A 12,658-nucleotide genomic window follows, 5' to 3' on the forward strand; every position below is an offset into this window, starting at 1 on the left:
CGTTTAGCTTCATTCAAAAAAAAAAAAAACCGAAACAGAGGCAAAAGCTTCAGCCCGCGGCCACTGTCCAAGGCTGCTAGCTTTAGTTTTCCGTCATCGATCTGGATGCAACCACCACCATTCCGATCAGAGATCACTGCCCATCAAACTTCAAGCATCTACCATTGCCGATCAGCCACATAACGCCGAAAAAATCGACAAAACAGCCGCAGTAACGCCATCGTCGTTCACCGATTTCCGCTGCATCAGTTTGGTATCAGAGCCAAAACCTGGTATCACCAATCTAACTCCATCCACCGCCAAAAATTTCCTTTTTTATTTTTTTCCGTTTAGTTTAAAAAAAAAAAACCGAAACAGAACAGGAACAAAAGCTTCAGCCCGCGGCCACCGGCCCTTGTTTTCCGTCACCGATCCGGACGTAACCACCACTAAACGGATCATAAATCGCCGGCCATCAAACCCCAAGCATCTTCCACCGTCGATTAGCCACAGGTCACCGGAAGACAAAGCCAAAACAGCCGCAATCGCCGCCACCTCCGTTCACCACTTTCCGGCGCGATTTGGCCAGAAGCACCACCATCAGTCCATTCATCTCCATCAACTTAACCTTTCCCACCATTCCTCACTGCCGATCGACGCTCAAACCGCCGGATTTATTTACAATTTCTGTCCAAAACACTTAAATACTAACTAGGCAACCCAAGAGGGGGGTGAATTGGGATTTTAAAATTTAAGCTAAGCAAACCACACAACAATTTAATCTATTGCCTTAATCAAATTGAAAACAATAAATTCAATCATGCACAATATTAAAAGAGTAAGGGAAGAGAAAACAAACACAATGATTTTTACGTGGTTCGCCAATCCCCACCTACGTCCACACCTCCAAGCTCACCGGGCTTGAGGATTTCACTAAGCTAGCCTCCGAAGGCTTCAAACGCTTACAATTGACTTTCAAGGTGTCAATGGACCTTTACAACAAGAGATTATCTCCAATCTCTTAACCCAAGTGTATCCCAACACTTACAATCTTTTAACTTGATTTTATAAAAAAAGATTACAAATGAATCTCTCTCACACAATGTGTTTGATCACAAATGAAAGCTCAATGTGTGAATGAATGAGATGAATATAAGAATTTAAAGCTTAATGAAAGTTGTATTCTCAATATTTTGCTCAATGATGATCGTTGGAATACTTCTTGTTTGAATTGGATTGAACTTATTTATAGTTGGAGCTGAAAACTAGCCGTTATTGACTTTCTGCACACTGTCGGATCGCCGTTTGACTGGTCAATATGATCGTTGGGGCTATTTTTAAATTGTCGGATCGCCGTTAACTATATGTCGGATCGCCGTTTAGGTCCAGAGGCTACTGGTTGATATCGGCGAGCCGTTTATCACACATGTTGGTTCGCTGTTTAGTGTCCAGAGACTGATCTTCAATTCTGTTCGAAGTCGGCGAGCCGTTAACCAAATGTCAGATCGACGTTTTCTACAGTGACTGCTACATTGAATTATTTTGTAAAATAACAGTTTGACCCTCAAATTTTATATAACTGTACTATGGCCCAAAACTTTCTGAAATTATGATATAACCCAAAATACAATGACACTTTTCAAATAAGTCCTCCAAAATTTCAAACAATACTTGTTTATTTCAAAGTTTTCAAACTTCTTTCAATTAAACCATAAACTTTGAAAAACAACCAATTTCATAAAATTATTTTTCCATTAAATATGAAACATTTATAATGTGAAAATAATAATTTATTTAAAAAGAATAAAAACAATCAATTTCATAAAATCATTTTTCCATTAAGTATAAAACCTTTATAATGTAAAAATAATGATTTATTTAAAATGTATAAAAAATAATATGTACTTAAAAGATTAATCATTCTTAATCTTGTTTGTTATCATCAAAATCAACATTATGGAAACATATATGTTAACAAACACTACTTTTTCGGACAAACCACCACCACCATATTCACCGACCCGAAATCTTTCATATCCGCCCATCCTTGTCCAAATTTTCGATCACCGTCGCCGATGACCCTATCTTTTGCTTATTCATATTTTTGACCAAATTCTTTCATTTATACCATTATTGCCCCTTTGTTTTCTAATCTTAGCACAAAAAAAACCCAAACAAACACAAAAACAAAAAAAAAAAGAGATAGAAAACAGAAAAGAAGAAAAAAAAATTGATTCATGAAACGACAAGATCGCCGATGTTGAGAATTTTACGTTTGATTTCTCAAGATTTAGAGAAACTTCGAGATAGAAAATCTTTACACACAAAGCATGCATATGGATTTGATGAAGTTGTTCATGATGATGTTTGTTATGAGGATAATGAGGAAAATGGTAACTTTGTTTCTCTCAACAATATTATAAGGTTTGATATCAAATATATTTTGCATGGAAATAAATATGCAAGATATTCTTGAATAGAATCAATTTACTTAAGGGTGGGTTTATATGTACTCATAAAAAATTCTTTTAAACACTCTATTATTATGTACGCTCATAAATTAATTTTAAAATAATGAATTATAGTTTATACAATATTTAAAATGTTAAAAAAGTCCTCACTTAGTCTTCTTTAAATTAATTATCTTTATTTACTGCCTATACACATGAAAATGCTATACACGGTCAAAAAATTTCTCTAAACACTCTTATTATTAAAATTTAATTATTTGGTTATACAATAATTTTTGCCTATAAATGAAGAATGATAAATAACAAAATAAGAACAGTTAACAAAATTCATCAAAATATTTTACTAATGAAAAAGTCATGAGAAATAAACATTATAAATCAAATAAATAAATCAGTTAACCAATATAAACTTGTTTAATATCATCATAATATAACTGAGAAAGAAGTAACTATATTCATACAAAAAATAATTAATCTTCCAAACAAAAAATATATCAAGAAACTTTTGAGAACTACTATCAATATCTATTATTTTCTTAGCTACATTGCCACCAATTATTTCCTTAAAATGTTGCATGAGGAATGTTTATCGTCTCCCATCCTTCAGAACAAAAAATATGAAATCTTTGCCAATTGATTGCTACTTGGGGATAGGATGTCACCTCATGGTTGATAGATTCGGCAAAGAATAAGTGCACATTGCATTATTCACAATTTTGTATCTGCAGAAAATTTTTCCTCTTTATAATCAGTTAATAAAGCACGACCTCGAAACCTGAAGATAGGCAAAGTTTGAAGATTCCAGTGCCGATAGTATTCAGATTCTATTTTTGCTATCAAAGTCTAATTAAGGTAACAAATTGTAAAATATTTATTCAATATTGAATTGTAAAATGAAACTCATCTCATGATTAACAAATTCATTACTATAATCCATTACGCATTGTGAATTAACATTGAAAGTTTTGAGTTAAAGCCATGTGTTGTAAATAAAAAGTCCAATTTAACTACCTAACCATTGAAGCCATGTGCTTATAAAACCACTTATGACAAAGAGGACAATGTCATGAACTACTCATTCATTCGAATTTGAGAAAATCGGAAGGGAGAAGAACAAGAAAGATGGTTGATGATTGTCATGTCTTTAATCATTAAAAATTCTGTGTGTTGTAAACTAGAAAATCAAAAGGATCACTCATACCTAATTAAAATTAAAATTTTTAGACATACTGAGTTTTCTCTGTAAAAATTTAAGGTATTTGGAAGAAAAAATTTAAAATTTAAAATGATAAGAAAACTAAACATTTATTTCGGTGCCTGAATAAGTGTTCATAATAATAATATTATATATGTCATTAATGTCATCAAGTGCATCCACGGTTTCCGTTACCGTCGATGCTCAGGTGTCGTTTTACTTTTTCGTTTCCGGTAAAACACACATTTATTGTACTCTGTTTGCCTGCTAATAAGAACTGAGTACTAATAGAAGCTAAATAAAACCAACAAAGTATTGGCTCCACTGGTAATGGAGTTTCCTTAAGTGGCTTGATTGGGTTTGCTCCCCAGTTCGAGTCGTAAGGAAGTCGCCTTTGTTGGGAGAACTTGTGCCTCTCGGTTCGAGCGGATATTTTTAGTCTGAGTTGTGGTACGGGCTTAAAGGTGCCTCCCATAGTTGGAGCCCTCCCCAAGATACCTTGTGGTCAAAACCAAAAAAAAAAAAATAGAAGCCAAGTAAAAAAAAAAAGGAAGAAAAAAAAGCGAAATATTATCTTTTTTTTTTGGGGTAAATTTAATAGCCTTAAAACAGAGCAGAAACTCTAATTTGTTGATTCCAGCTTTGGATTGTATGAGTGTGTGTAGTTAAACGAATCTGTGATTAAAAAATTTGGATTATTTGTGGGATTGCCTGCACAGGACATTAAGAGGGAGACGAGGGTGCTTACTGATGAGGGTAAGAAGTATGCTGCTGAAGGGTCTTCCGAGATTCAATTGTTCTTGGCAGTACCTGCAGAGTGTAGTATCTTGAAAGATGAACTGCAGAAAAAGCCTGATTCTGCACTTTTCGAAATAGGTTGCTCCCAGTCTGGTAGAAACAAGTGGGTGGAGATGGGGCAGCAAGTGTCGAGGAAGGTATAACATGTGGAAGACAAGTTCAAAGATCTGCTCGTACGAGTACAAGATGGGCGTGCAATTAGCAAAGAGGATATCAACGGTGGTCTGAAAGCACGGAAGCTTATAGTTATCCAGATGTGCAAGGGTTACTCAGTGAGCAATGCTCTCAAAAAGGAAGAAAGTTTGCTACTGATTTGACTTGAGAAACCCTTCAGAAGGGTGACTGGAAGGAATTGGTGTTCAAAGAGTACAACTTCAATGCTAAAGCACAGCCTGCCGACCCGCTGCTCAAGGTAAGATTAAATTCTTCTCTCCTCACATCCATTCCAATTATTCAATTTTCGAAAAGTTTCAGCCTGTTGCTGCACTATATTTTCTGGGAAGCAACAATGTGAAAACGTACATACTTTGATGGCTGGGGCCACCGTAAGTGGTTGACATGTTACATATGTTAATACACACTGTTTTGCGCATGCAAGTATACCCTGTAGTAGATGATGATGACTTAAACAGGAATTACGTGAGCTTTGTATGAAACTTGCCAGTGCCTGAAATCTTGATGATAGCTCAAGCATCACATCCCAGATGTTGCAAAATTTCGCATGATTTCTGCTTAACATTTTTCCAATTTCAGGTGCGGAAGCAATTGAAGGACATATTTCTCCAGATGGGATGAGTTCTAATCTTTAGTTTGTAATAGTTCAGGATATTTATCTGTTTTGTCATAATGTTGTTATTTTGATGCTGACAGTTTTATATCTTGTCCTGTGCTGGTTGCAGTTTTGAGGAGATGCCAACAAACAATTTTGTGGAAAGCAGGTAGATCTTCTTACCTGCTCCTTTTGAACATTTGAACATGATATTTTAGTTATTGAAAGGAAAGAACTTAAAGACTGCTAATTTTACATGCTTTTTTTAATATTTTTATTTTATTAATTTGGTATTGTTTTGTTAGATGATTGGACTAAAGCTGTATTGCTAATCTGTTGGATGAGTCATTGCATTTTATGTTCTGATTTTTTTTCTTGTCAAAGTATTTGACTGTTTTCAACTTTCAAAGTATTTAACTGTTTGCAACTTACCGTTTAAACGTAGTAAATAATAGTAAGCACTCGAATTAAAATTTAAGATGTGTGTTTGTCAATTGGCAGCTTCTGGAATTTTGATGCATTGTTCCAGCCGCAGGAAGAAAGGCCGAGGATGAAAAAGCCCAAAAATCAATAAGTTCCCAACGTGGTGCTATATATCTCTTCTAGTTTTGATTTCTAGTGATTTGAGAATGAGAAACCCACTTTGTGAGCAGAGACGGAGCGAAAAATTCAGTTTACATGGATAACTTAATACTAAATTTAACAAAAGATCACAACGTCAACCTATGGGGTATTTCAATCAAGTTCACTGAGATAGGGGCTTAAATTCTTCAACTTATCGGAGTGTTTCAATTAAGTTCATGGGAGTATTGGCTCAATTAATGAACGCAATTTTAATGGGTTTTTTTTTGGCTTAAATCATGTGGAGGCATGTGTCCCCACTTGCACAATCCTAGCTGTGTCTTTACTTGTAAAAATCGTTATTACGTGTAGTTGTGAGCTAGGAATGTGTGGTTCTTGATATTTTGAGCCTCTAAATATTATCTTGAGAGTTTTTGTTCTAATCACGTTATCTATGTAGCGGAAGTTGATGTATGACTACAGTTATATTACTTATTTAAGTTTTCTACGTAAAGTTGGTGTTGTTTTTTTTGTTTTTAATTGTGGTGATTTGATTTTTAACATAAATTCAGAAAGATAGTAAACATAAGAACAATGATATTCGTACAAAAATTGGGACAAAATTTGTGATTCGAATCGATAGAATAATAACCACTGTATATAGTATGATAAATTGTTATAAAGTAAACGATTTATCCTTTGGTTAAATTTGTCTCATCTTTTATCACTTTTGTCCATAATTTTGTACATACTATTGCTCGTGGATTAATTTTCAAAATAATGCAATGTTGTTTTCTGAATTTTTTTTTTAATTTTTATAAATTTAAGTTATTGAGAATAAGGTTTTGTAAGCGGATAAAAAATTAAGCCAACCCTGCTCCATTCAGTATCTTTGTAATTGATAAATTCTTCATGCCTTATCAAGCACTAAGAACTGAGTAGTGATGTGAAGTTGCAATACCAAAATTGTTTCCCTATCCCTAAAATAAGACGGCAGTAAATACACTTTTTAACATTACGCCAAGCACAATATAACACCACAAATTGCAAAATGCAACGTAATCTTCGTGCATTCATTTGATGCTCAATGTATTCACCTCATTGTTGTACGTGATCCTATGGGTCTAGATCGATCAATCATTCAATAGTACTATAATTAGTGTACTTCAAACAAGGACAGTCACTGAATCTGATTTGTCGCTTTCATGAACACATGAGCCTTGATCTTGATCTGATCTATCCTGATAACTTTGAAGTCCCCAAAACTGATGCTGCACCGTCGCAGGATTCATCGAGGCATTTCATCGAGCACGTAGTTCATTTTCACGAACACCCGCTCTGCTCTGAACACCTTCACTCAGCTATCTCTCTTTCCAAGAACTAATGTCAGAGACAGCGTCACGCACCTGCCCAGAACCCAGGGATAACAGGCTTAGTTTGACACGCCAGTAATTTCTCATTGGGCCGACTGGAAGTGGATGCAGCACTGATGTCGATAAAATTTGACACGTCAGTAAATACTAAATACCATCTTCGATTTTATCGACAGAGCCGACGGTGACACGTGTCAAAGAAAACAACACAACTACAAGCAGAACTACTCGCGGTTCTGGTTTTATTTTATCTCATTTCTCTCTTAGCAACTGCTCCAATAAGAATAATGGGCAAAGAAACCGCTGAATTGCTGGTCAAGCTCGTCGGGTTCAAAAACTTCGTCCGCCAGAATCCCAAATCGGACCGGTTCCGAGTGAACCGCTTCCACCATGTCGAGTTCTGGTGCACTGACGCCACCAATACGGCTCGTCGTTTCTCCTGGGGACTCGGCATGCCCATTGTCGCCAAATCGGACTTGTCTACCGGCAACACTGTCCATGCATCTTACCTCTTACGTTCTGGCGACCTCCGTTTCGTCTTTACGGCGCCGTATTCCCCTTCAATCTCCGACGCCGCCGATGCTGGCAACTCCTCAGCATCTCTCCCGACTTTCGACCACGCAGCTTGCCGCAGTTTCGCCGCGTCTCATGGGCTCGCCGCGCGGTCGATTGCTGTTGAAGTTGAAGACGCCGACGTTGCTTTCAACACCAGCGTGGCTCACGGTGCTAAGCCCTCCTCTCCTCCTGTGATTCTCGATAACCTTGCTGTGATTGCCGAGGTCCAGTTATACGGCGACGTCGTTTTGCGTTATGTTAGTTATAAAGATAAAGCGAATCATCTTGATTTCCTGCCGGGTTTCGAACCGACGGATGAGATTTCATCGTTTCCGTTGGATTACGGAATCAGGCGGCTCGATCACGCCGTCGGCAACGTTCCGGAACTCGCTCCGGCTGTTGCTTATGTGAAATCATTCACTGGGTTTCACGAGTTCGCCGAGTTCACAGCCGAAGACGTCGGCACGAGTGAGAGTGGACTCAACTCAGTGGTGTTAGCAAACAACGATGAAATGGTATTGCTCCCGATGAACGAGCCCGTGTTTGGGACGAAGCGTAAGAGTCAGATACAGACCTATCTGGAGCACAATGAGGGAGCTGGCGTGCAGCACTTGGCTCTTGTGAGTGAGGACATTTTTAGGACTCTGAGGGAAATGAGGAAGAGGAGTGGAGTCGGTGGCTTTGAGTTTATGCCTTCGCCGCCGCCAACTTATTACAAGAATTTGAAGAACCGTGCTGGTGATGTGTTAACTGATGAGCAGATTAAACAGTGTGAAGAGTTGGGGGTTTTGGTTGACAGGGATGATCAGGGTACCCTCCTACAGATTTTCACTAAGCCTGTTGGAGATAGGTATGTTCATTTGCTAATGCTTGTGACTACATTTAGCTTCAGCAGTAAGTAGCGGCTTTCTTAGGACTCAAGTCATGCCTTCGGCCTGTGGCTATATTTTGACTTCAATTTGTGGATCACAGCACTTAGAATGCAGGTTTAGATGTATTAAATAACAGAACTTGAGAATTTATACAGCCATTCATCCACTCTCCTCTTTTGTGTTTCTAACTTTTAATAGTACTTGTGCTGCTTGTCAGGAATTGGTTAATGATGCCAATTGGTGCATTAATTCTCTGTTCTTTTGTGGTTATGCTGATTGCTATTAATGTGACAACAGAAAGAATATTCAAGATTTTTGTTTTTTGAATCGAAATTTTCATTGGCTTAATTGGGTTTTTTTTTTCTTTTTTTTTTGGGGGGCAGGCCAACCATTTTTATAGAGATAATTCAGAGAGTAGGATGCATGCTTAAGGATGAGGAAGGAAAGACGTACCAGAAGGGAGGATGCGGGGGATTTGGAAAGGGCAACTTTTCGGAACTTTTCAAGTCCATTGAGGAATATGAGAAGACACTTGGAGCAAAACCAGTTGCCGAGACAGCTGCTGCATGAATAGAGACGGCATTTCTGAACTTATCTTTGCGCCATAATGCAGTTATATAAGGTTGCTACTTTGAGAATTCATTACAATATGATATCATATAATTTATTAGAAAGCTTGGTAATTGTTCCTGTGCAAACTTTCTGGAACAACTACCATACAAAAAATTACTTGAAAAGTAAATATTATGATGTACATTGTATAACAGCTGGACTTCAGCAGCTTAGGCAGTCTGTGATATGTACATGTCCAGCTGTTGAGGATGGACGCAAATTTAAGTTTCTATGATCATATTCTCTGTTCTTTACAAAGATTTACTTGCAGTTTGAATGGTTATATTTGGACCAAGGATTCAATTGATCATTGAGAACAGAAAACCAGTTTTAAGTTAATTTATTATTATTTTTATTATTTTCAATTATACATGTCGTTGAGTCATTTTTTGTTAAAACATTGTATTGTCATTGGAAAGTTTTATATTTTCTGGAAACTAAATACTCTAATTTTGCTTACTAGCCATCTAAGGATAACTATCTTATTGATGTTTGCTCTTTTCCGGAATGTGGTGCAAGATTGGTTCAGCCAGTTTTTTTAGAAATTAAACCAGTATCTTCAAGCTTAGTGCCATCTTGAGTAGAGTATGTGAAAACTAAGTTTTCTCTGATTAGGATTCATGTAGATGCACATGCACCTAAGCCAACTGAGGTTAGAATCAGCTGATTTTCTAAGATGAAGCCCTCAGCTCGTCAGAAAAAAAAAAGAGAAAAAAAGGTAAAAAATTCTTCACTTTCTATCATAGTGGAGTTATCACTTGTAGCTTTCGGTACTTCTATTGGCAAAAGATGGTAGTTATTGAATTGAAATCTATAGATATCCACAATACTTGGAAATAACTTTTCAAGCAATGGAAACCAAGTTTTTCTCTGATTAGGATTCATGTAGATGCACATGCGCCTAAGCAAACCGAGGCTAGAATCAGTTGATTTTCTTAGATGAAGCCATCAGCTTGTCAGAAAAAAGAAGGGGAAAAAAAAAAGAAGGTAAAAAATTCTTCACTTTCTATCATAGTAGAGTTATCATTTGTAGCTTTTGGCAAAAGATGATGGTTATTGAATTGAAATCTAAAGATATCCAAAATACTTGGAAATAACTTTTCAAGTAATGGAAATATTAATGAGGTACTTTGGCTTTGGGTACAAGAAATTACATCGATGGAGTAAGCTAGTGGGTTTTGCTCTCGAACTGATACTATTTATTGATGTTAGAAGTTTCTATATAACTCTTGCACTTACGAATGAGCGACATAATTAAATTAAAAATTATCATAAATACATCATACTAATGCGTTTGTGTATATTTAGAGACATTTAATTAGATAGTGAGATGGCGACATCTAATTAGATAGTGAGGTGGTGGTGTCTGCACCACTTAAGACTTTATTGATTTACTAATATGACTTTAAAGGGATTAAAGTATGTTTATAAGAATAAGAGAACTATGATATAAGACTGATGGTTGTATTATTAAATAACAAAAATCTTAAATATGTGGAGGAGCTTCTGTTCTACATCATCTCCTTAGTTTATTGTCTGAGAGCTAAGGTATCTACTGAACGGAATGAAGTTCTGAGAAACGGATTAGTATATATAGTAATGAAATCAAAGAAACACTTTGAGAAATCTTGTTAGTAAATAATTCGCAATTATTTTGTTTGCCTTTTCGGAAGGATGGACTGAATCCCAGAACACAAATTTATTTGCATCTGTGCAAGTAAACAGATCGGTGCACAGGAAACCCGTCTCAAATGTTCCTGAACCGCAACATCCCATATCCGCAACCTCAAATCCTGGCAATGGCAATGGTTTATAAAAGAAATTATGTAGTTAAAGATTCTGTGTTGTTTTGTAAACTAGTCATGCTAAATGCAAAGCCAATTGTACTTACCAAATTTGGAAGGTTTTTTAATGAGGTCCAAAAGAATATTGTATCCATCTGCAAACACAATTCTGAACCCTGGAAGCTCCTTGTTCAGCTTTGATAATAGACTCATCATCTTGCCATTAAACTCCAAAGCCACGTTGTTATGTTCCTCGTTGCAACCATAATCATTATTCATGAAATCTGTCGTTCTCTCCACAGGCAGACAACCCATTGGCGCAATCCCAGTCACAGAGATTTTCCGGGCTCCGAGATTATAAAGTTTCTTCAAGAAATCCTCCGCAATTCCAAGAAGAAAATCCTGGTATTCTTGGACAGTGAATTGGGACTGCCGGCCTCCAGGAATTGCGTAGTAATTTTCAATGAAATCATTTGTCCCTAAGCTCACTGTATATAAAGCTTCGCCTATTACTTTATTTGCCTTCCCAACACCAAGGTACGCTCTCAATTTGAGTTGGTATTCCTTGTAAAACTCCAGCTCCTTCCACAGAGGTATCACTTGCTGTAAGTTAAAAAAGACATCAAAATTAAAAAATCATCAGCTCAAGTCACGCTGAGAGTTAAACGGATGCAGGGTTAATTTTAACTGAACTCACTAAAACATTAGCAGTGGCATTGTCAAATCCAGTGGCAGAAGAGGCAAAGCAAACGCCAGTGGCGAAGTCTGAAATACTATACGCTGGATCCAAGTATGCAGGAATCGTTGGTTTGAGGCCAAATGATTCAGAAAGGAAGTCCGTACTAAGGCGGCCGTTGCAGAAACGTCCTGTGGGTATGCCTCCAGGAAAATCACGGCCATAAGGCTCAAAATTGCATCTAGCAATCGTGGGTATGAAGTTGTTATTACCCGTATCCACGCTAGAGTCTCCGAAAACTATCATGGCCGGAACTTTAGTATTAGCTCCTGTGGTTCTCAGGATTTGGATGAAGAATAGCATTAAAATGTACACTCTGTGTGCCATGCTACCGACTGTTTCAGAGTTCAGACCCAGTAGGAAATATTTAATGGGATTTCCGAATTAATGGCACAGGAATTGATGAGTGAATAAAGATGCGATATTTCTTTAAAAAGTTTGTTGGGAGTAATAAATGTAAATTATGGGTAGTTGGGTACGGGGCAATTAATTAGTCTGAAAATAATATAATGTGCATGTTATGATGTTAGCTCACACTGAAGTTTTTCTGTGGAAATCTACAGAGAATTCTGAGCATATTTCGAAGACTTGGAGGGAAATTATTAGCCGTACGGTTTGGTTTAGTGTGAATCGGCTTGATTGTTTTGAGATTGTGGCCCAATAAATTTATTGGTTCATAAAAGAGAAGGTGCAGATCCATATGTGGTTGTACCTTATCCTACCTCTCTATCTCTCTCTCATTGCCATAAAAGGTTCATTTTAATTTACAGTTGAGTAATGTTCCTGCTGCACATTCATCTATAAATTAATTGTATGATTGGTTGAATGAATGTATATATAATAACAAATAAATATCACGTGGGCTATATTATATTTCTATTTAATTATTCCTGTAGTACCACATTAATTTGTATAAAGTAATTATATAAAAGAATTTATAATTATATCATAAT

General features: G+C 36.6%; 2 protein-coding genes across 2 annotated transcripts; one reads left to right on the forward strand and one right to left on the reverse strand.

The window, feature by feature from the left end:
• The first annotated feature begins 7,037 nt into the window (after window positions 1-7,037).
• Window positions 7,038-9,445, forward strand: LOC18044823 (4-hydroxyphenylpyruvate dioxygenase). The gene is made up of 2 exons (XM_006437067.2): window positions 7,038-8,551; window positions 8,957-9,445. The coding sequence occupies exons 1-2, from the start codon at window positions 7,434-7,436 to the stop codon at window positions 9,141-9,143; spliced, it is 1,305 nt and encodes a 434-aa protein (XP_006437130.1). The 5' UTR covers window positions 7,038-7,433; the 3' UTR covers window positions 9,144-9,445.
• Window positions 9,446-10,223: 778 nt separating this feature from the next.
• LOC18045042 (GDSL esterase/lipase At2g42990) lies at window positions 10,224-12,358 on the reverse strand. The gene is made up of 3 exons (XM_006437068.2): window positions 11,667-12,358; window positions 11,077-11,572; window positions 10,224-10,978 (listed from the first exon to the last, which is right to left on the reverse strand). The coding sequence occupies exons 1-3, from the start codon at window positions 12,030-12,032 to the stop codon at window positions 10,791-10,793; spliced, it is 1,050 nt and encodes a 349-aa protein (XP_006437131.1). The 5' UTR covers window positions 12,033-12,358; the 3' UTR covers window positions 10,224-10,790.
• Window positions 12,359-12,658: the final 300 nt, after the last annotated feature.

The sequence above is a fragment of the Citrus clementina genome, unplaced genomic scaffold, assembly GCF_000493195.1.
Source record: "Citrus clementina cultivar Clemenules unplaced genomic scaffold, Citrus_clementina_v1.0 scaffold_4, whole genome shotgun sequence".
In the NCBI taxonomy this organism is placed as follows: Eukaryota; Viridiplantae; Streptophyta; class Magnoliopsida; order Sapindales; family Rutaceae; genus Citrus; species Citrus x clementina.

Bases quoted from the DNA above. Each gene is read 5' to 3' on its own strand.
- LOC18044823 (XM_006437067.2), top strand. From the start codon at position 7,434: ATGGGCAAAGAAACCGCTGAATTGCTGGTCAAGCTCGTCGGGTTCAAA. The intron at 8,552-8,956 runs GTATGTTCATTT...TTTGGGGGGCAG, and splicing joins ACTAAGCCTGTTGGAGATAG to GCCAACCATTTTTATAGAGA.
- LOC18045042 (XM_006437068.2), bottom strand. From the start codon at position 12,032: ATGGCACACAGAGTGTACATTTTAATGCTATTCTTCATCCAAATCCTG. The intron at 11,573-11,666 runs GTGAGTTCAGTT...TTTAACTTACAG, and splicing joins ATGCCACTGCTAATGTTTTA to CAAGTGATACCTCTGTGGAA. The intron at 10,979-11,076 runs GTAAGTACAATT...TGCCATTGCCAG, and splicing joins TAAAAAACCTTCCAAATTTG to GATTTGAGGTTGCGGATATG.